Source organism: Mercenaria mercenaria, chromosome 10 (genome assembly GCF_021730395.1).
Source record: "Mercenaria mercenaria strain notata chromosome 10, MADL_Memer_1, whole genome shotgun sequence".
NCBI lineage: Eukaryota > Metazoa > Mollusca > Bivalvia > Venerida > Veneridae > Mercenaria > Mercenaria mercenaria.
The window spans coordinates 54,793,141-54,816,802 of NC_069370.1; the positions used below are offsets into that span (position 1 = coordinate 54,793,141).

At 33.7% G+C, this 23,662-nt stretch overlaps 1 protein-coding gene across 6 annotated transcripts in view; it reads left to right on the top strand.

Moving 5' to 3' along the window:
• LOC123561513 (uncharacterized) overlaps nt 1-23,343 on the top strand; it is a 29,232-nt gene extending 5,889 nt beyond the window's left edge. Inside the window, exons 1-3 of one of the 6 annotated variants that reach the window (XM_045353948.2) lie at nt 3,436-3,573; nt 15,505-16,589; nt 18,036-23,343. In XM_045353948.2, the coding sequence (XP_045209883.2) occupies nt 15,527-16,589; nt 18,036-19,432 (2,460 nt within the window). In that variant the 5' untranslated portion in view covers nt 3,436-3,573; nt 15,505-15,526 and the 3' untranslated portion in view covers nt 19,433-23,343. Of the gene's footprint in view, nt 1-3,435; nt 3,574-9,642; nt 9,931-15,504; nt 16,590-18,035 lie in introns of those variants that run through there. The other 5 variants (XM_045353946.2, XM_045353951.2, XM_045353950.2 and 2 more) reach the window with 5 other exon arrangements.
• Nucleotides 23,344-23,662: the final 319 nt, after the last annotated feature.

Here is a 23,662-nt window from a genome sequence, read left to right on the forward strand (position 1 = left end):
GCAAAATGTGCAGGGCGTGTTAAAGAAATAGCACTGTGAACCTTTAACAACAATGATTTTATTTGTTCCCCAGAGTAAAGCCCGGTACATTTATTCTTTTTTCCTCTATGACTTGTAGTGTTAACTGGAAATACAGAATAAATAAACTCATTTGCCTTGCGGTCTCTGACCAAAGAACTTAAATTAACAGAACTAATCATGCCACGTGTTTAGATGTTTGTAATATAACTGTATGAACTGAGATAGGTACAATATGGGTAAGGTCATGGATATAACATTTCAGGTTTTATTGGTACACGATAAAACATTTCTCTTAATTACAATGTATTGATTCAATGTAACAAGAGATAATAGGTAAGGGTAGAATTCTCGGAAGCACAGAGCACCACAAACACAGCCACAGAGCCAATCATTTGCAAAGTAGGCCCACAGCAAAAAGAAGCTGAAGCGAAAAAATATAGACGGGTACACCTAATATAAGCAAGCAGATAGCGTTCCAGGAGAACAAAGCAACAGTATTTTCCTTAATTGAAGATGTAAATGTGAACATTGTTTGTAAAGACATTGCGTATTTTCAACATCTGACGTACTTCATTCAAATCATACATTTTAGAAGGCTTTTATATTTATTAACTAAATCTATCAGTTTTTATTAAGAGATATTTTCAAAGGAGCATGATAAACGTTTGCCAACGGTCAGACAAAATAAAAACCGGAATCCTATCCATTTTTCCGTCAATATGATGAAGATTAAGAGGTGCTAAAATACTAACAAATATGTAACACTATGACAAATATTGTCGGTTTTCATGTTCCAGAAAACAATTCTTTTCAATCCATTCCAATTCTTTTATTACATACATAATGGCTAGTCCATGCATTGTGTGACAAGTGAGTTTATCAGATTAACAAGACTTAGTATTACACGACTCTTTATATAAATCACCGGTCTCCAGTTCAACATAAGTTTACTGGGTTAAAGTCAAAAATTGAAAAAAAAACACTTTGAAATTAGTTTTAATTACATGTACTTCTGGCAAACAGTTTTGACTATTGACAGGCAAGTCATTCAATAATTGGCATTAATATGTAACAGTTGAGGGATTTAATATTTGTCCCAGGTATGATAATGTTCTGTTTCCTTTTTACAATACATTTTACGAAGAAATACTTAGTTGGATTATAAAATGCATAGTATTCTATTACTTCCTTTTATAGATGTGAGGGATTTTATTTCCTACTTAATGTCAAAGACAATGATGACACGTCTCTCCATATACCATACACTTTGAAAAGCAAGATTTTTAGAATTACAAAAAAGACAACTAAAATGTAGAATTCCTCAGCACACTTTTCCCACTCCGTAGACGTGTTAATGTCTTACAAATATCACGAAAACGTTTTAGAGACATAAAAATTGGTATTTTTCAACGATTTTCAAAATATAATTATACTGATGTTGTTTATCTTTTGCAAAGAAACATTTAAAAAGTTTTGCAAAGAAACATTTAAAAAGTTTTTACACTATTTGTGACTTTCCACATTTCAAAATATCGTTTTAATCTCTACATGAATTAAGTGCGTGATGCAATTCATTTTCAGTTTCTGGGACAATTATTAATATCAGTACTGGCGATAGATAACGCCAATAATACAGTTGAAATATTTTGATTTTTGCCCATTTGCGTAATACATAATTTTCTTGGTTGTGTATATACTTTTAATTACTTTAAATGTAATAAACATTATACTGGTAAGTTTGGGATAACGCATGTTTTTTCGTGTTATAACGTCTGCAGAATCCCAAGGGATAGGTTGGTGCCCTAGCCCGGAAAAAATACTAATAAATGAATACATCCTACCTCAACGTCATTAAATTTCCATGAAATGTGCGGGAATGTCTGACTGTTTTTTACGTTGACGTCATTTCGTTTTGAATTATCCGTTTTGGGGCCGAAAGACGTTTACGCTTTGCCACGAAACTCGCATATATAAAAAGGTGTTAATAACAGCACGTGAGCGCGAGAATCTCTCTGTTAACACACGTTTTCTCTCCTTTTAAAACACCCCCGAAATGTGACAATAACAGCAGTTTTATGCTAGAATTGACGATAACCCCAATGTCTGGACAGTGCCGATAGCTTGTCTTAAGTCAATAAAAGCCCAGAAAAGTCCCCTGTTTCTTTATCAACACATTGCCTGTAGGAAATAACCATTTTCAAAAGACTGACAAATACTCTTTTATCAGGTTATATTTCGTAAAAAAAAATCTGCAAACCTTATTTAAAACAGAAGTTAAGACTTTTCCTAGACAGCTAAACAATGTACCAGATTTATAAGTTTAAAGAGTAAATGTCATCACTAATTAATTACAGCTACCTCCCTTGGAATGATACCATGGTTAAATATTTTATGACAGGTAAAGTACTTCTGATGTATTCATTCAGTATGTCATCAATCCCCAACCAAGCGTCATGCCGTTTGGGTAATCCTTTCTGGTTCGTTGTATATTGTATCGCAAAATCGGCATTGACAATATTTTATTTAATGTTTAGGAAATTATTATAATAGAAAAAAAAGGATTCAGTATGCTTTGGTTTTGTAGAAAAGGTTCGACTTAGCAAAGCAAAAGTGCAGAACATCTTATATGTACTGCTCATCATATTCATTCTATTGTTGAGCAAGTGGAATCACTCTTTTCCTTCTAATTGACGACATTAAATCAATATTTTTCAGTTTTAAAATAGTTTATTTTTATCGAATTGGAAGCACATTTGCTGCTAACTCAATGTGTTTCATCAGTAATAAGATCCTTTCAAAGCAAACAGTTTAGAGTGCGACTAAGCAAATAATAGCAGACTCAGTTTGGCAAGAATTTATGACATGAGCAAGCATTTGTGGAACTACTGAATAAAATAAAATAACATTTATAGCACTTTAAGATCACAATGGATCAGAAATAACAGCAACCTGATGTAAGCAGCTGTCTTGGTTATTAAAATATTAGAAAAGTAAAAGAAATGGATAACCTAATCAAGGTTAAGACCATAGCTTACAAATGCTTTTCATTAAATAAAATAATACGTTCGCTGATTATATATTATCCTCGCAACAAAATTCATAAAACTATAGAAAAACGAAGACAGTGAAATTTAGCAGGGTTTTCCAATCCGTACCTAAAACAATCTATTTGAACGAAACTACCTAATTTCAATTTTTTTCTTCTATCATGTATATACGTTATAGATTATCTTTTCATTTTGCTACGGTAGAAAAACCCCAACCGTATAATGTGCAATGTCGGTTATAGCAATGTATTACACATGTTTCTTTATCGTTATATTCATATCGCATATCGTATCACCATCCTATTTGTGACAAATATTATATCTAAGTATTGCATATGATATATTTATATACTGTCTGACCGGTAGGTGTTACATCGCATTTGCTTTTTCCACTTTCGCTTTCGTTTCTAAACAACCTTGGATGTGATATATTTCAAGCTTTGGTTTAGTTAACCAGTTTTGAGAATATTGCTACCCATCAAAGCTGATTTTGATACTTCTGAAGGTAATATTTCTTTAATAAGATGTTTTCAGCTATGTTATTTTTTACCGATGCAATATTTTATTATGATATGGTAACATGATTACTGTAAGTTTCACATTAGGTTATTCCAAATTGTTCCAAACTTTAGTGCCTATCTCCATACAATGCAGGTAAAGTGACAAACGAAGTATAAATAAAACAACAAAAAATTATATTTTGAATTTTTGACATTTTGATCGACAATGGCGATTGACAACAAATCATCAAAAAACTACAAATGTGATTATTTATAAAGCAAACAAAATTACAAGGCAGCTGACAACATTTATAATAAAGATGTGTACAATTTTTGACATGGTCTTTCTCTGACATTTTCTGTTAGCTGTTGTTGTTGTTGTTGTTTTTTGTTTTTGTTTTTTTTTTTTTTTTGTTGTTTTTTAGGCGGGGGGTTCTTTCACTACGGATTAATATTTTCAGAAATGTATCTATACTTCTAAGCTTATTAATCATACAACTTCGTTCCAAAAATAACTTACACCCGATATATTGCAAAGTAAGTATAACATGTTCTAAGGCACGTTTTGTCAGTTGATATACACAATTGTTTTCTTGATATTTACATATTGGTTGCGTGTAAGTATATATAGAAAAGAAATCTATATATTCTTATCTTATCTTATACGAGTATACATTAATTAGTTTACGTCGAATTGATTGCAGTGATGCGTAAAATATGTTGGATTCTCAATTTTGTACTGCCTTTAAAACGTATGTCGATCCAATCAGTGCAAATTGAAAATGAGATAAAATTGTCTAGCTTTGGGAATATATTATTGATATACATGTTTTATTTGCATATAAATACTTTATTTTCTAATTTACCAGCTATCCCTGCTATCTATAAGGAACGAGTTTCTAAATAAGCTTAGCTTTCTACTCAATCCTTGATTTGTGTAAATGAAAGTTTGCTCTACATTTTCTGAAAATAAATATTGTTTAAACCAAATTGTGTATAAATCGTTATATATGTATAGGTTATTAGATTTGTATCGAGAAAATATGCTTGCGTTCTGCGGCGGAAATATTGCGCGTCTTTAGGAGCGCAAAATTATTCCGTGAAAGAATGAGTGCATATTTCTTGATGCAAATCTAATGATCTTTTTAATACATACGTATCAACGCTTAAAATTATTACATAGATGATAAAAATTTGTTAATAAGCTTGAGTAAAATTGAAAATATCGTCGTTAAAGAATTTTTAAACGCGGCGATATACATGAAACTGACGTCACAAAGTATGTGACACACGGTACGAAATTTGAACGTCAATATGGAAAAATATTGACGTTTCAGATTCCATTGAAACATAACGGAGTTATCAAATGAGTATGTAATAATGTTTATTTCGGCTCTGGAACAACATATATAAATATTTTGAAATGTCTCCCTTTATTTTTTTTCAAAAACCGTGTGTATGTAATACATGAATAACTTAACATTTTACAAAACATTATTAATTTAAAACTCTATCAAGAATTCCTCATTAGAGAGCTAGCTTAGATATTATGAATTTGGAAAAGATGCAGCGTTTGACGCACTTCATAACAGCAAAAGTTATCTAGATGTTTATAAATATGTAGGATATCAAAGACAGTGAATGCTATGGAAGTAAAAATGTATTATATCAGCTTAATGTCTTTTAATATTGATGCAAAATTATAAATTCTACTTCCCTTCTCTGATTTGTTTTAAATATATAGATTTGATTAAGACGATCGATTGCTATCGAACATCTTTTTGACAAATGTGCAGCTATAACTTCAAAAACTTGCACGGAAAACATTTAAAGCCCTGCTCCCGTCCTACCTTTTAACCTTGAATTGTCACTGAAAAAGCATGAAAACCCTGAGTATGAACAGTGATGCCTGTTAAAATAGAGTATATTTTATATAAAATTCTATATGAAATACCCGTGGTTTTGCGTGCTAAAGTGTGGCACGTGGCCGTTAACTGTTACCTATTGTAATCATGGGTTGCATACACACAAAAGAATTTGAATAGCCGGGGAGCAGGGCTTTAAAAAACAACTAAATCTAATACAGTTACATTTTGAAGTAAAAATGTAACGAAGGTTCGAATGTTTTCATTAAATGAATAAATTCTTTAGTCAGGTAATCTATTTTAAACCCGTCTGATAGGGAGAGTTGAAATTTTGAATAAATGCCATTGTTATAAATATGATAAATTGATACAAAACTTTTATAATTATGCTTCTCTATCAACGATTTGTACCAAAGAACCATAAATACCAAGACATATTTTGCTTATACTAGATGCATCAAGTGAAGTATAACTTTCTGCGAATGAACAACGTATATTCAGGCGAGTTCTTCAGACAACATCAGAGCTAGGTCTCTAACTCAGAAATCTCTGCAAATTAACTAATGATTTCTGTGAAATGAAGATACATATAACATAAATGGGCAACAAAAGACTTGTCTAAAATATTGCTTTATTTCAATAGTATATCCATGCATATAAACTTTGCAATAGTTGGACAGTTGGACCTAAACATGCTAAAGTTTAAATTGGTTTTTCCAGTGCCAATTAAGTGATGACTCAACACTTCGCAATAAATCTTACTATAGCAAAAAGATAAATACACTTAGATTATCACAATAATGCATGAAACTGAAGTTGACACAGGCGTACCATTTATTTTATATTGTTTTTGTTTTTTTAAACAAATTAAGTTGCAGACTAAATTTTGTATCACTGCATTTTTACAACAGCGAAAACTCCCCGTTCGGGAAGGTAGTTAGTTAGTTACTAAAGATAATTTTTCCCATGTTGGGAAGTAGATTAGTATTCGGTGTTTAATTATATACCGGGTACAAGCTGTCTTTAAACAGCATTCGCCATATTGAATTAGGTAGTATTTATTTTCTAAATTTGAAAACTTCCTGGATTAAAACCACACTTCTCACTGGGGAAACTTATATACAATCATGTCTATATTATTTTTGGAAAATTTGGGTGCGGGGAAACGGAGTAAGCATTTACAGTTTTAAACAATATAGAAATATAAAGGGGGAACAATCTAGAAGGGGAATACATGTAATTTTAAAACTCAAAAATTAAAAACTAACAAAGATCCAATTTAATACTTCAGCATCATCATACGCATCATAACAGTTGCATTTTTAATCGTTTATATCAAACAAAACTTTAAAGTAATCATTGACGGAATAATCACCATCAAGTGATTCCAGATCATTCCTTTCACTTTTTTCGCTTCTGACTTGTCATTATCTTTTTCATTTCCTTTTCCATCAATATTAACTCCTTTTTTAAGGTCTTCTTTATTTTGCTTCTTTCTGTTTTCTTTTCCGTTTATTTATACTTTAGTTTTCTTCCTTCTCTTCACTGTTTCTTTCCACGTCCAAGTCTTTCTTTTAAAGACGATTTTGCTGTTTCTTGTTTTGCTATTTTCCCATACTTACTGAAATATGTATGTGCTGGCGGTGCGAGAGGTGCCGAGTAAGGCAGATGTTTCAGTAGATGGTCAGATGTCAATCGTCCATGGTTTTGATGGAGAGCTTTACTGTGTAACTTTTTCGTTTTGTTTAAGCTTTCCGGGCATTCTATGTCCTTCATTTTATTGACAACTATATGTCTCTTGGTTTCAATGTTTTCAGATTCCATCTCCTCTGGTTCGGACAGACTTTGTGATCGTTATGATTCTGTTCAAGATGGCTGAAAGGGTGTAACATGACAACTTTCTAGTCGTAAAAGCTCGAATACCTTTGACGGTTCCGATGAACAACCAATTCGTTAATAGGGAATATTCCAGTATACATGTACCTAAGGCATTGATTACATGTTCTTTTGTTTAAGATAATTTCCATGCTGTTTTTGACACAGCTACACAAGTTTCTTTCTTTTGTTTTTGTTTTTGTTAAAATATTAGAAACGTGTTCCGTCCTGAATTTCCTTACAGCCTGGATCCAGTTTTCTTTAAGATGTTACCAAATAATCTAACATCAAGAGGCTAGATCAGATGGTATGCCTCTTACAACAAATGCGGAATCCTCAAGTCCGGGTAATAGGTCGTACCTAAAATATCTGCCCTTAAACAGTCATTTGTGAATGTAATAACCGATTGTGTTGACGAAATTTAAGCTAAAACGGCTATATGTGTCTTTTTGTTTCAGTTGGATCTCTGTTTATTGGCTGTTTCATTTACCTCTTTTTCCAAAACCTGAAGTGATCAAACCAGGCCTTAAATTAAACTTATGTAATCACCGCCCTCTCCTTACCCAGTTGCATCGGTGACCTTTCTTGGATTTTCGGATGCCGTCTGAAAAAATCTATATGCAGGTATCAGAACAACTACCACATACTGAAACAATATTGTCTACGTCGTTTTGATGTGATACAATGATTGGCTAAAAGTGTGTGATTGGACAGGGGGGACTCGGCTCTAATTTGCATTGAACAACACGAATCGACAGAATGTAGTTTAATATGGTATATTCGAGTTAGTTAATGCTGTCACTTATCTTCTTTAAGCACCAGAACTTTTAGTTTATACTAATTTATTTTCTGTTGATTATGAGCAAGTTCTACAACTTATACTTAAAAAGTTTAACTTTTATAACTTTTAAATGAAACAAACAAAAAGGGGCGATTTTAAGTTCGGAAGTAGTTAAGTAAAGATTTAGGGCAGAGATTAACTGTGGCTGCTGTGTGTGCGACAGCGGGCAACATGTTCCACTGACCTACTGTTCTAGGGGAAACTCTTTTTTTTTTTTAAATTCTTTGGCTGTGCCAATGTTACTGAAGCTGTATATGTTACCATGTCCATGCCGCTTTCTTTAATCAGCTAGTATTAGTAAACTCTTTTCCGGATATATATAGCTACTACATGGTGGACAATCTTAAAGAACATTATTAGATGGGCTCTAGTTCTTCTTATCTCTAATAATAGCCAATTCAAATGTGTTATCATATCAGAAACTAGGCATGTTTTGTGATAGCGATTAGTGAAAAATCTAGCAGCCTTCTCTTAACTTTTGTATTTTGATCTATCTGGCTTATAGTATGCGGGTCCAAAATACATTAATATTCTTACTTTGGTCTTATTATAACTTTATATACATGTTCTTTCACTTTGGAAGAGTTTTGTTTTTAATTTCTAGACAGAAAGCCAATGGACTGATTTGCTTTGTTAGTTATTGAGTTTATGTGCTTATCCCATTTCAAAAAAAAAACAAGGAAGAATATCCAACAGGGAAAGCCACGTTCCACACACACACACACACACACACATACACGTGCACGCACGCACGCGCACACACACACACACACACACACACACACACACACACACACACACACACAGGGCAAACACACAAGGACAAAACAAACAAACAAATAAACGAACACAGTGGGGCACCGCCTTGGAACGGTCAGTGGCAAAACCATCACTGGGGAGCTTAAACCAGTTTATGGTGCACCTAACCTCACTCTTACCCCCACCATGTTCCAAAGTCACAAGACAGTGTAAATAAAAGTTATCTCCGCCAGGTGAAAGCCTAACATACGCAAAGGCAACAGAAGGCATGTAATGTAAAACACAAAAATGTGTCAAGTTGTTTTGAAGTGTTACGCCTAGATACTTTGATGACTTAACTTTTTCTGGAGTATGATGATAGTTTATAATTAAACTGGATGGGATTCTTTTTCTGTGTAATACTAAGGACGTTACATTTATCAGGATGGAAATGCATCAAACAATCCTGTTCCCATTTACCAGCAGCTTCCAAATCAGACTGAAGAAGTTTAGAGGTTTAGAGTCTTAAATTTCTCTATAAATTATGTTAGGCTATCGGCCGCGAATGTGACCTTTTGTGATAACTATTTTTGAGATATGACCTTCGTTATAACTACCTGTGATATTTTATGATTACTATGACATACATATTCACGAATAAATCTTGTGATATCTTATCTTACCGATATATGTCGTAATATTTTGATTAGTGCGGCACCATACGGTCCGTTACGGGGAATAGACAAACTCGGGAATTCCCCGTGTTTTCCCACAAAATGACTGGTTTCCGTACTTCTACGCGCTTCCCGAAGGAAAAGATTTGTCAGTACAGGAATCGGTTTTTGGGATTTCCACTTTTTTAGAAGGAATGGACTTTAAGTGCAGTAGAACACGTATTTAAGGATTTCTGGTAAACAATAACTGACGTACCCAAAATGGTAGAGAACAGTTACGAAATACCTAAAATGTATAATGTCAGAAATAAAGGTCACATGGACAAAGCTCGACAGCTGGCACAAAATCAGATTTGAAATTTTTCAGTAGTTAGTCACAAACTCGTATTTTCATAGTTCTATAAATAAACGTCGGACTTCAATATTTTACGATTTTGACATTTCATATAGTCCGACGTTTTATCGAAAGTATGAATTTCCCGGTAGAGCTTTCCGCAAAAGTTCTTGCGGAAGGTTTTACAAGTTCACGGTAGAAGTGACTTGAAAGCGATAGCTAAATACCAACAACGGACAAAGAAACCTAATTTACACATCCATTGAACATACAGTCTTACTGAAGTTATTGAAGATCAGTACGCACTTTGAAAATGAAATTTACATCCATTCACTTCCACAACACAACACGAACTGTCAAATCTTCTTTATTATAAAGATTAATTTTAGACGAAAAAATATTCTCACGGTCGGATTTGAAAAAAAAATGCGGCCCGTTACTAACGTATTGTCTATGTAGTATGCATATGTTTATAGTCGATGGGTGTAATCAGCATTTATTGGTTGTAATTTTATTAAAAGTTACTTAAATTAGTTGTAAAGTCCTATCAAAGCAGTTTAAAAGGCTAGTCCACATGCGTTCGGCGGTACCCATGCGTTAAATAATGGCCGCAGATTTTTACAAGTGTCGTAGGCTAAACGTATTTGTTTTCGTCTAAGCATGTATAATTGATTCTATATATTTATTCGGTGTTGTATTGTTCGTGATATTTCAATAAATTACGCTAGAAGTTTCTGTGAAATGCGCCGGAGAAGTGATTGGTGGTGCAGTTTTAGTTACGGTAAACCAATGTTTCACGTGTTTGAGAGTTTTCCTACATTACACTTCAATAAAATAAAGTCGTAATCTGTGCTATGCAAATGGCTGACATTCGATTAAACTTGACACAGGGACATGTTGAACGTCCAAATATTAAAAGGCGCCCTGTGCAAGTTTAATGTAATTGAACTAGTATTTTCATTGCTGAATGGCACATTATTCGTACCAAATATAAGTTTAACATTCTTGCTTATGTAATTGTATCTATATTCTATACCATACATCCCAGGTAAAGAGTGTAGGTCAGTCCGAATAACTTTGGCAGTGTCTCGGGGTAGACCTGCTAACAGTGCATGTCTAAGATATTAATAAGTATTATTTGTAAATTTACATATTACATTCTATAAATTTACAGATTTTTCAGTCGATCAAGTATTGGATAACAGCTAATATTATATTTAGCTGAAGGAAGTGGCTATTCGTACGGTCCAGTCCAAATAGCCTCAAGTGCTGTTTGTTCAGCTCTCCCGTATGGCTTTTCCATAAAATAACTAGATTCTTAAGTCTCGAGAAAAACACAAAACCGCTGAAATGGTTCTGGTTATGGTGTACAAAGGCTAATTACTATCAATGATTTATCAAATTTGTGATCGAGTTTTTCTCAGGATGAATAAAATTTTATAAATAATTCTGTTTACTGTTTTCTGTCATTTAAAATGTACGTATCTAAAACAATGAAAAACACTGTTAAAATTTCATATTCAACAAGCTAGCCTCCAACCCGAGTGAGAGCTATCTATAAATAGAATATTTACAAAAAACACGTAATATAACGGCAACATGTTTTCACGAGCATTAGGCCTTATCCAAAATTTATTGTCTTAAATTTATACTAAAGAAAACAGTATTAAGTTTATTATTTTAATTCATTGGTCCCGATAAAAAGGAATAATTTGATAAAAGCTTCCTATTTCGGTGTACAAATTGCAGTTATTATTCATCAAACTTGAGATCGTATTTTTCCTGGGATTAAAGAGTTTTAAATACTTTTGAAATACTTGCGACTGAAAAGTAAAGAAATCGGTTGAAAAATAACTTGGTGGAATGACTTCAGTACAATGTAATACAAAACTGCCATACGAATAGCCACCTGAAAGCTATTTCACTATTCGTACAGGAAAGCCGTATGAATAGCCTAAGAGGCTATTCAGATGGGACCAAACGAATAGCCACTTCCTTAGTCTTAATTAGATCTCACTCTCAACTGAGGCATATCTATTGAATTGCAATTTCCAGTAGTCACCTTTATTTATTTACTTAAGAAGGTAGGTTACCTTGTTACAAGGGTAAATTTAAATTAGTTGAACCGCAGCATTTTCTTGTATTTTGTGTAATATGAAGTTTTAACTGCTACAGTCTCAATTTCGTTAGTCTCTGTCCCTTCAAGTTCAATTTTTATCCAGGTTTGAAGAACATGACCCTTCAAAGGTATTTCATATTGAAAGAAGAAGGAAAATACGGATATTTAACACTTTTCAGTGTAATTTAGTTTCATTGATATCTGTAAAAGTCTGCATAATTGATAATTTTACTAGTATGCACGTTAGCTTTCTAGTATAAGCTTAAAATGTATATGTCGCGGGGCTCGTGTTTCCATGGTAACGCATGTTCTCTCATTTTTAAACAACTATGTATAAAAATAGGGGGTTTCGATGGCTTCAGTGCCATTCTGTTAATGACCAACATGGAATATTTGGGTAATATTATTAGCAAAATACCAAGCACTTTACATGGAACCCAATTTTTCTTAAAGTTTAAAGTAACCATGGCAATAGAGATGTTTAAAATAGCTTATATCTTGCTTTTTGTCGTAATTTCTTATAAAAAAATATTGAATAAGATTATCTTTCTAGTTAATGTAGCTTTAAAACATATTATTTCTAACGCAAGTTATATTTTTGTGTTATTTGCATTTATTCAAACAAATTTCACATCTTAGAATACTTACAGCAGTACCCCTCGTCTGGCATTTTTCATGGAAATTCGTTCAGCATGCTACTATTATTCTCATGGAAATTGTTGAAATGAAAATAAAAAGCCGAAGCTGTGTTTCTTAAATAGACCAGTGTCAACGCTTTTGAATTTTACATTTAGATACAATATAGGTCACGGGCTTCATTTCCATGGTAACATCAATTCAACTCAAGAAACCACAATTTTCTACTTAAATTTGAACAGTTTTAGATCTTAGTTTTAGTATATAAGTAACAAATTATCAACGGAACCTGAAAAATAGGTATTACAAATCAAACTGCTAGATTTTTTATTTGAAAATGGCCGTAACAAATAACCTTTCACCCAACTATATTCCAAATAACATTGGTTACCATCATCCATTTTCTTACATTCCGCATAACATTTCAATTTAACTACATAAAAGAAGCAAAATATTGATTATTATTCAGAGCAAAAGACTCATAAAAATATTTTAGCTAATAATGGTTATTTGAAAAAAAGTTAAAATAAAGAAAATGCACAGAATAACGTACTTTCAAGATAAAAGCTATTAATTTTGAGCGGTAACTGACACGTAACGTCATGACGTCATTTTAAGGCAACATTGTTTTGAAGCGTTTCTGCGGCAATTTATTCATTATTTCTGCATTATTAAACCATAAAGCATCAGATCGAAGACAGGTTCATGATTTGTTTTCAGAAGAATGAATATACAAACACATTTAGTTTGTCGTAAACGTCGTCGTAAATCGTCACGTTAGCTTCCGGTTGGACATGCGCACATACAAATATGAAGGTAACCTACCTCCTTAAGCAGTAAAGTAAATTCAATAATTCATGAGCACAATCCATGTCTTAAATACCAAAGAAAATATTAAGTCATCAGTCCCAGGAAAAACAAGAATTTGCCATGTTTGCCTCACTAAGTCCATTTCACAGCAACGTTTTGATGATTTGTTTGCTGAAACCACGCTCGCAATCAGCTGTTGACACAGGCAGCATTAACAGTCTTTCAGCTACATTGTACTTCAGCAGATGCTGGAAAAGAGTCCTTTTTTTAATTGCCAAATTTGCCACTGAAGTGATGTCAGTAATAGATATGGCTGGCTCTAGTGAAGTTAGCAAAACTAGTCAGTGAGTTCTGTCCTAGACCCCTCAAACCCAGTGGTATCTAGATACTCAGCTAGAGAAAAAAGTGCAGAGACCAGCCTGATCAAGATTAGGTTCCTGGGTAGTAACCTTCAGGAATTTCCCCAGCATATGACAAGACCTCATCAGAAAGGAAAAATTCTTACGCCTTAAAGGCACTGGCCTCTAGATCGTCCGACAGCAACATAAAAAGATTTTTTTAGATATCAGGAAATCAATGCTAAATGAAACTTATTTACTGACAGACTATATATGTTATGGAAACACATGAGATTTGGTTGTTTTTACTATTTTTTTACAATGAAAATCGAAAAGCGTTTGTAACGTTTTCCTCAAGGTTAACTGCTTCAATTATAAATATCTATATTTAAGGAGTATTTTACACTAAATCCTCCATAGCAGTATTGGTAACAACAGCACAAAATTTCTTCATTGCCTTGGCGTCTGGGTTTGATTCTGGGCGCGGTCATCTTTTTACTGATATTCTAATGTTCATAATTTATGACCAAACTTCACTTTGAAAGAAAGATCATTTCTTAGTCAAAACTTGTTATTTCTACCTTTTACTTTACTTTCTATTTTCTTTGAAAGGCTCTTCAAACTCATTAATTAAAACAGTAATATATCTGACACTAATAAGGACTCTTCACAATCTTGTAATTACTTAAAAAAAGGACTAAGGACTAAATTATTTCCACAGAAACATTAAGGGTTTATCTGATATGCACATATATTAGTAAAAAGAACAATTCTGTATAAGTATAGTGTCTTTTGTTTCATGTTTCTATATAGTATCCTTACCCCCAGCCAACACCCCTTACTATAAGGTAATTTGAAAGTTTACCTGGTCTTGCACTGATAACTTGTAATAGAAGTAAAAGTATCAGTGTCATATTGACACACATTTAGTTAGCACAGGAGATGCCATATTTCCCTAACACAGTCTTCATGAAACTTACTCAGGTTGTATATAGGTACTCGATATAGGAAAATGTGATAATGGGAAAGATAAGTTATGACCATAGATATACATGTAGTAATAAGTGCTTTATTTCCGGTTTTAACACAGTAGTCATTAGCAACAATTTACTTTTAATGCATAAAGCCACAAGATTTTGGTTCAGAACTTCAATCCAGTGTTTATAGTTAAGAAAGAGTTATGGTCCTTGATTTAGAAGATCAGCAGCAGCAACTCTTTAAGCAACCATCTTTAAACTTCGGCAGAATGTGTATGGTGACAGTGTCTCGTACAAAAGTCAAGGGGTATGGCCCTTGAATTTGTCAAAAATGCAGTGCTTAATATACTTACTCAACATTGTTAGAGCCTTAAAGACGTCATTTCTTGAGCTGTCTTGAGCTACATGTACACAAAATATAAATGCTCACAGTATGTCAAACAACAATAATATAAATAGGCATAAATGCTTTCATAACAGCCTAGAATGATAGTAACTAACATGTTTGTATATTCAGGGGAATGATATATGATCATTATGGCCTTCTTGTAAAATAAAAAAAAATCTATCATTATGTTCTTTAGAATGAAAACAAAAAACTCGTAAAAGCTTGAAAATCACATAAATTGTCTCCTTGAATAACTGAAGAGGCTAGATGCTCTTAAAAAATTAAGATAACCCTGTGAATATTTATCAATATAAACATAATGTTCACAATCTATTTTTCAGGTATTGAGAATTCTATAATGATATGGACAGTTTGTCAGATGATGATATTGAGTTGTTGAAACAAACACCAGAAGAGGACAGTCAGGAAAATACAGCTTCTGGCTCCAGTCAGCTAGATTCAAACTTTAATACACAGGAACTGATAAAACGTGCAAAGTATTCAAATGATAGTTTAGACCTGGCCCCGGCACTTGCCTTGCAGACTGCGTTTAGCTCCCTTCAGAAAAAGCACAATGACCAGCTTAAAAAGAATAAAGAGCTGGTACAGGTGAATAAATCATTCAAAAAAGCGCTAATGGATGCAACACAGGGGAACCAGGGACAGTTTCAGAATATGGATGGATACATGCAGGATGCACAGGTAGTACATGCTGCTGGGGGAACAAGTGAGGATGATTCAATTGCAGAGAACCGTGCTAAACAGGGATATGTTCAGCATTTACAAAGGGAAGTTCTTATTTCGGCAAATGCTATACAGTTAGGAAATGAAGAAATTGCTAGGCTTAAACATTCAAATGAAGAGTATGAAAGGGAGGCAGTAAAACATTTAAGAAAAATTGAAGAACTGCACTCCAACTGTGAAGCAATGACAGAAGACATAAAAGTAATGAGAAATGAAATTGATAGGAAAAATTTAGAGGTTGCACAGATGAAAAATGCACTGCAATCAGAACAAGAACTCAATCATAATCTAAAACTTAGCAATGAATCATTACAAGAACAACTTGAAACAAACAAGAGAACTGGCTTTTCAGGTCAAAGTGAAATACAAACTTTAAGGTCAAGTTTGGCAGCAGCTGAAAATGAGTTAAGGAAGTCAGTTTCACAATATAGGGAACTTGATAGAAAGTTTGTTGAATCAGAAAAGAGTAGGGGAATATTGGAAGCCAAATGTAAACAGTATGAAATAGAAGTAAATATAAGAAGTCAACAAAGACAGGTGGATGACACTGATGATGTTGATGGTGATGTTGAAGCCTTAAAAAAAGCATTGGACATTCTTCGTACGCAACAAGATGAAGTAAAAGATCTCAAAAAGAAAATTTCAGATCAGCAACGAATTATTTCTCAGATACAGAGTACTGGTAAACAGCTTGGTATCTTTTTAGCATCCATGCATTAAACGCATCTCCTTCAAAAAATAAGGCATTTACATGCTTATGTGTTAGTAGTTGAATCTTGGTTGGAAAATAAGAATAAGAGAAAGGCAAGGTACTGCGTAAACTTAACAGACTCGATGCACCACATCTGAACTGAAGGTCATATATCAGTTATTGGGTGTCTTGTCCATTACATTTTCATATTCACCTTTGAAGAAGAGAGGGTATATTGTTATGTTCATGTGGCCAAGCTTCGTAGGATGGTTTTCTGTGGTTAGTAGATAAATAACTTATTGTTTTGGCTTCAGTCAGTCATTGTTACTGTCTCCAGTATAAATGTTTGGGCATTCAGTGGTAGATCTTTAGAGAGGGATTGCCTGTGGTCAGTATATAACCCCTGTTGTTTAATGAGCCAGTTTGTCAAAGAGACTAAAAGTGGTTTATGTATAATAATTGAAGAATTTATTGGTCTAGGAATGTCAAACTTCGTAGGATGATTGTCTGGGCAGTAGATGACCCGGTTTGTTTTTGCAGTCACTAAGCCACTGTTACATTATTGTATGGTAACCTGCAGTTAGTAAATTTTTAGTGCAGCACTTGGGCCTGCAGTTGTCTAACTTTATAGGATGCTTGCCCTGGTCTACTAGATGTCCCCTTTGTTCTTTTGTTTTAGGTCAAAAATCACACTGACCTTGAGGCTAAAACAGTTTGACATTTAGAATGCATTGGAATACAGTCATTATACTTGATAACATTTTACATGTATCTATGATCACTTAGTGACCCCTATTCTTTTGGTGTTCTTGAGGCTAAAGGTCAAGGCAACAGAGACCTCAGGACTGAAAATGGGTTTATGAACTTTATACTAAAAATGATAGGATTGTTGCCATTAGACTTTGTTGCATTATTGTTTATGGTTGGAATGATTCTTGTTAAGGTCACTGCATACTGGAAATAAAACACACCTTTTTACATTCCAAAGACTGCCATGTGGGGTGGGGCATACATGTGTGTTTTATAAACAGCTGTCAAAGTCATGTCATTATTGAAGAACCAGTTGCATAGGTCAATGTTGCATGGCAGTTTCTGGACAAGGACTGTTCGCGATGTTGAAGGAGACTGTTTTTACAAGGAATGGTAGTATTTTGTCTGCAAATGGAAATTTACTTGTGCTGCTTAGAAATTTAGTTATTTTTTTGTTTAGAAGGTGTTTAATGAGCACTTCTACAGTACTGGGAAAGGAAAATATTTTTATTGAATATGGTATGAAAAAAATTCCTCTACCTGACGTCATACTGTAAATTATACTAAATGTAATTGCGATCTATTTCAATGTCAGACTTGGGTAATTTATTTTGTTATAATTTCTGTTACTGTTACGCAGTCATAATAATGATATGATCTATGATTGTTCTATTATAAATGTTTCAGGTAAAAAGCTACCAGGCAGGTCCCTGGATACTTCGTCATTTCGTCCTGAAGCACAAGGATCATCTTTTAATCCGTATCAGGAACTTCCTGTTTATGAAAACTATTCAGGTTTACATCAGAACGCACAAATTGGCCATTCTCCTATATCTAGACGAAGTAGTGACAGAGGAGACTATAGGAGCAGAGAAAGACCTGGACAGAAAACGAGTCCGAGGGTTGACGATACAATACGACCAACAGGAAACGTTACTCCGATGCTTGCCATGGAAACAAACCAACAACCAAAACGGATGGAATTGGCAGGCAACTTTGATTCTGCAAATGTAGTTAATCACAACAGAAGTCCTGCAGAAAATCTGATTGATCCAAAACATAGTAATATTATTAAGTCAAATACACAGGAAAATACATTTCCAAGAACTTCTGTTTCTGCAAATCAGCCTGCCTATGCTCAACAAAGTCCAAGAAATGCTGCTAGTCCAAGAGCAGAAAATATTCATGACCCATACGGTTCAGCATTTGTAGAATCTCCTAGAGCTAAAGAGACTTTTAATAATCCAAATGTTTCAAATAATCCAGCATTATTTCAGTCTAGTTCACAAGAAACAGCTTTCATTCAGGCTGGTGCTAGACCAAGAGTTCCAACAAGCTCAGCCAATATTAATTACTTAAATCAGTTTGATAGTCAAGAAATTTCAAGTCCGAGGCAGAAACAGCAGCAGAGGATTCCAGATCGAATGACGCAGTCTGAAATTATTGTTAGAGGGAGACCTTCAGATAATAATGCTATGACTCGATCAGTACTCGACCCCTTACAACCACTTGAAATACCTCAGTCCGCTAATGGCAAACAGAGTGAGTTCGTACATGCAGAAACTTCAGGGGTTGGTCAAAATATAGTTATACAACAACAGAATGCTAGCGACCATACCTACCAAAATCAGTATAGAGAACAGTATAATGAACCAGATTATGAAAATATATACAATGCAAACGCACAAACAGAAACAAAGCGTCCAATTGAGGAACATGAGGATACTGTGTTTGTAACAGCTAATCCGCGAGAGCTTCGTAACATTGTTAGGCCTGTGCAAGAAGAGACAACAGAAGGAAATGTGGCGGCAGTTAAAATATGTCCTGTTTGTAATGAAGAATTTTCTCGCCTTACGCAAGACCAGTTTCAAATGCACGTGTTTGAATGTTTCGACACTTACGACGAATCCCCAGCTACTCTACAGCCTGCAGCTGGTGGTACAACAAATGATGATGATAGAACTTGTCCAATGTGTGGAGATGTTTTTCCAGTTACAATCCCCCAGGAGACTTATGAACAGCATGTTCTCGCGCATTTTGGGGAGGATCCAATGGTAGAACGTTTTGAATTGCTTCAGCCTTGATTTTATTACCTTTAACCTCTGCCTGCTAAATTTCTAAAATGGACTGGTCCATCATTCAATTTGGGCAGTACCATTATTTTATTATTTGAAGAGGTGTTCAGTGGAAATTTACAAACTGAATAGCGAACAGTGCAGACCATGATTAGCCTGCAAATCTTGGACTGCACTGGTCGCAAAGGCAGACTAACTCGCCACCAGCAGGCTAGAGGTTAATACATGATTTACCCATCTTTTAGTGGGGCAAACTTAACTTTCAATGTACAGTGAAATCTCTGTACCTCAACAAGGAAGTAAGTTGTTGTACACAGGTTGTTGTTTGCTAGAGATTTGCTAAGAAAATGATATAATAGGAAAGCAGATGTTTGCCTTTTTGTGTGATGGTGTCATTGGCAGAGGTTCGACTGTAAATGCCTGACTGGGTTAAAGAAGTTGACCATCATATTATCTTAAAGTCACATTAAAGCTAAAAAAACAAATGTATTTCTATTAAAACACAGTCATTAACTTAATATATAAGTTGTCACAAGGAGCATTCTGTGTGTAACCAGTCAGTCGTTTTTGTATTTGAAACATACATGTAATGCTGAGTTCATTGACCCATTGTTGCAATTGTTTGACATGTACAGTCAGATTCTACATGACCATTTTGGCAAAGGGTGTAAGTAGATTTATGGCAGAATTAATAAGTTGAACGTGCATTGGTGGGCTCCTGTATTACACAGCCACTTGTTTTAAGCAGCTAGTTAGCTAACTTCCCAGATTGAGTGTTTGTTCTAGTTTTATCTTGTGTTAGGCAGTCACTCTCTGCTGGCTGTTTAATACAGGTTTGACTGTACATGTATTTAAAACAAAAACAGTTTGAACAGGTTATTAATCTGAAATCGTTTGATTTCATGGGCATAAAGTTCCATTCTACTAAGTTTACACAAAAATAAGACATAAATTTGTGGATTTCCTATTTTAAAGATACAGTAACAGGATTTTGTTTATTCTTTAGGATTTAATTTTGCAGATTGACCCAACCATAAAATCCACAAAAAATAGTCCCCCAGGAAGATAAGTGATTTCACAGTATTGAGTAAATGACCTTTGCAAGAAAGGTCATTTTGTATCTGACTTTGAAATGAAAAACTTAAGCAAACACTTGCTAACCAAGTTGTAGGTACTAAAAGTTCTGTCTCTAAAATATTCTTGTACTTTTTGGAATGTAAATAACTGGTCACTGACATTTTTTGGTCTAAGTCAACATTGGTATTTACAGGATTTTTGTAAAACTCATTTTTTGCCACCAGGTTCACATCATACGCTTTTTAAATGGAGAAAGTGCTTATATCATATCATTGTGAACGCTAAGAAGTAGAAGAAGATAACGTTGTTTATACTTGGAAAACTATTTGATTCAGTGAGTTTTTAGGCATTATTAATTTCAAAAACATGTTTGTATGCGAGGTGAAATTGTAAAGTATATCAAAAGTTATGATTTTTATAGAATTTACTTATCTTCCTGTTTAAACATTTGGGTATTTTACTGTACCACTGTTAACATGCTGCTTTAAGAACTACTAGCGTTTCTTTATATAGTGCACTAAGCAGACTCAACTTGATAAGAAATATAAATTGTTTATTAGGAAGTTTTGAATATGTAGTTGACTTAGTTGCAGGGGTTTTTGTGAAAAGGTAGATTGCTTTGTGAAACATTTAACATGAGCCGTGTAGAGCTTTTATTTGGCACTATTTTTAAGAACATTTAAATTAATTATACGTTACTTCAAGCAGTTTGCTGGTAACCATTTACAGCTCTGTTGACTGAGGCAGTCATTATACAGTGCCTTGCAAAAGGACACACTGCAATAGGGGTGGCTAGGATTCAGACCCAGACCCAACCAATGTGTCCACTTTGGAAATATTAAACAGAGTATAATGTGTACAAAACTTCATGGATATATTTTAAAACATCTATACCTTGAGAGAGGCGAAAAGTGATATTCATTTAAGAAACAAATTATGGGGATATAGCTAACAACTGAATGTAAAATAAATTTGGCTGTTATAAGTGTGATCAAAGAATATATACAGACATACTGTAAACAACCCAATATACTTTTATCCAAATGGCAACTACATAATGATTTATTTCTTAAATAGATTTATAATTTTGTTTGCTTTTTTTCCGCATTTGTTTATTGAATTTAATGGTGCATACTGGTGCTTTCAAGTAGATGTCTGAAGTGACAAAATCGTCAACTAACAGTGGCTGATAGAATAGCAAACGTTCAAATATGACATCACAACACAGGCTTTCCATGGGTCACTTGTGGGAAAATACACAGGACGGTTTCATACTGTGAAGTAAACTATCATAGCCAGACAAGTATTGTGACCTCTGGAGTTCTCGACCTTTAGGGTCACAACAACATTCACGAGAGTTGGTACACATTAGCAGTATATAACATCTTCCAGGGAAGCCTATGAGAATAGGGAAGAAAACAAAAAATTGACAAGTTGCCCTTATATGAAAACAGTATTGTGTTAGTGTTTCTTATCTATACATGTTTATTAAAAAATAATTTAAAGTATGAATCATACAATAAGGGTCACAGAAAAGGCAGAATTTTAAATTGTTTCAATAGTATATACACCAGAAATGTAGTAAATATTATCAAATTATCAGTATACTTCTAAGTCACTTGTAACATTTAGACTTGAGGCATAGCTCAACTTTATATATTTTATATCAGTGAAATGTTTTGTTACTATGTGCAGTTTTACGTTGTAAGCTCAGTGGAAGAATGACAAATGTCTTATCTGTCTACCTGTAACCTGAAGTTTACCCTGCCGTCCAGATGTCCAGTAACATTTACATGATATTATTGTAATGCTTAAATGCTAAAAATACAGTAATTGAAATTGATGTTTGTTTTTCCAGTTGTTACTTCCAGCAAAAAATATGGTTAATGAAATTATCATGCTATTCATAAACTTTTTCAATATCTGAAGCTTATAAAGCGTCTAAATGGCAGACTAGGCTTCCAGTTCTTGGACTGCCGGACAGTTCAGTATTAATGTTCATGCACCTTTCGAGTTTGATTGAATATAACTTCATTGCTATATTATATAACTATAACTGTTTAATCTTAAAATCTTTAACAAAAGCAAAATGCTTATATGATATAAATTTTTCGAGTTTATGAATGGTCAGTAAATACTTGAAAATGAAATGATAGGGGGCGTTAATGCTGAAATGTACATTTGTTATACGAATAATAGTCATTTCAAAACTCTGTGAATAAACAGAATATTATCAGATGTGTGATGTCTTTTGTGATATATTTTAATGTTTGATGTGTGTGATGTCTTTTGTGATATATTTTAATGTTTGATGTGTGTGATGTCTTTTGTGATGTATTTTAATGTTTGATATTGTGTTTCAAAGTTTGTAAATGTTAATACTAGTATTTTCTTCATGCTGAAGAACAAGTGTTATTTGTGTAAAAGTATGTAATAAAAAGATTGTTAGCTTTGTATCAGTCAATAATTGTGCACAAGTTCCGTCACTGAATAATGTTGCACTTACAAGATCATGCAAAATCTTTGCTGTAAAATTAGTTATTCTTAAGTAGTATATACACAAAGTGACTTTCCACTCAATAGTCAAAATTATTTGTCAAAGGCCTAAGGCAAGCCATTTAATAAGTGTTATTTATAACATTGTATCAGGAGTCAGTTTTCTGTAAGTTGTTTTTAGCCTAGCAGACATGTGTTGAATAAAGACTGATCATATTTTGGTTTGGTAGCACAAACTGTGGGTTGGTTATTTATAAGAAGTATTGTAATAACCTAGTTATGAGAAATACGTGTCTTGTTGTTATTTTTAGTATGAGCAATCGTAACTAATTAAACTTCGAAATATCTTTGTTTTTATTTCATTTGAAGCACATGTTACCCTACTACAGATTTTATTCAGTTTTAACTTTCTTTTTCTGGAAATATCAGGCCCGCTGAAACGAATCCTCTTCCAACTGCAAATCCCAAGTTTTTTTTTAACTTTTTGAAATTTCTTACGCTGATAGGCTAGTAGTAGTAGTATCTCTGGAAAACTAGAGTAAAAGTACAGGATAGACTAGTTATAATTAAACTAGCAAGGTCAAATTCTGCCACTGTGAGACTGGAATATGTGACAATGGAATAAGGAGTCGGTTACTCTTATCTAATAAAGTTCAGATTTCATGT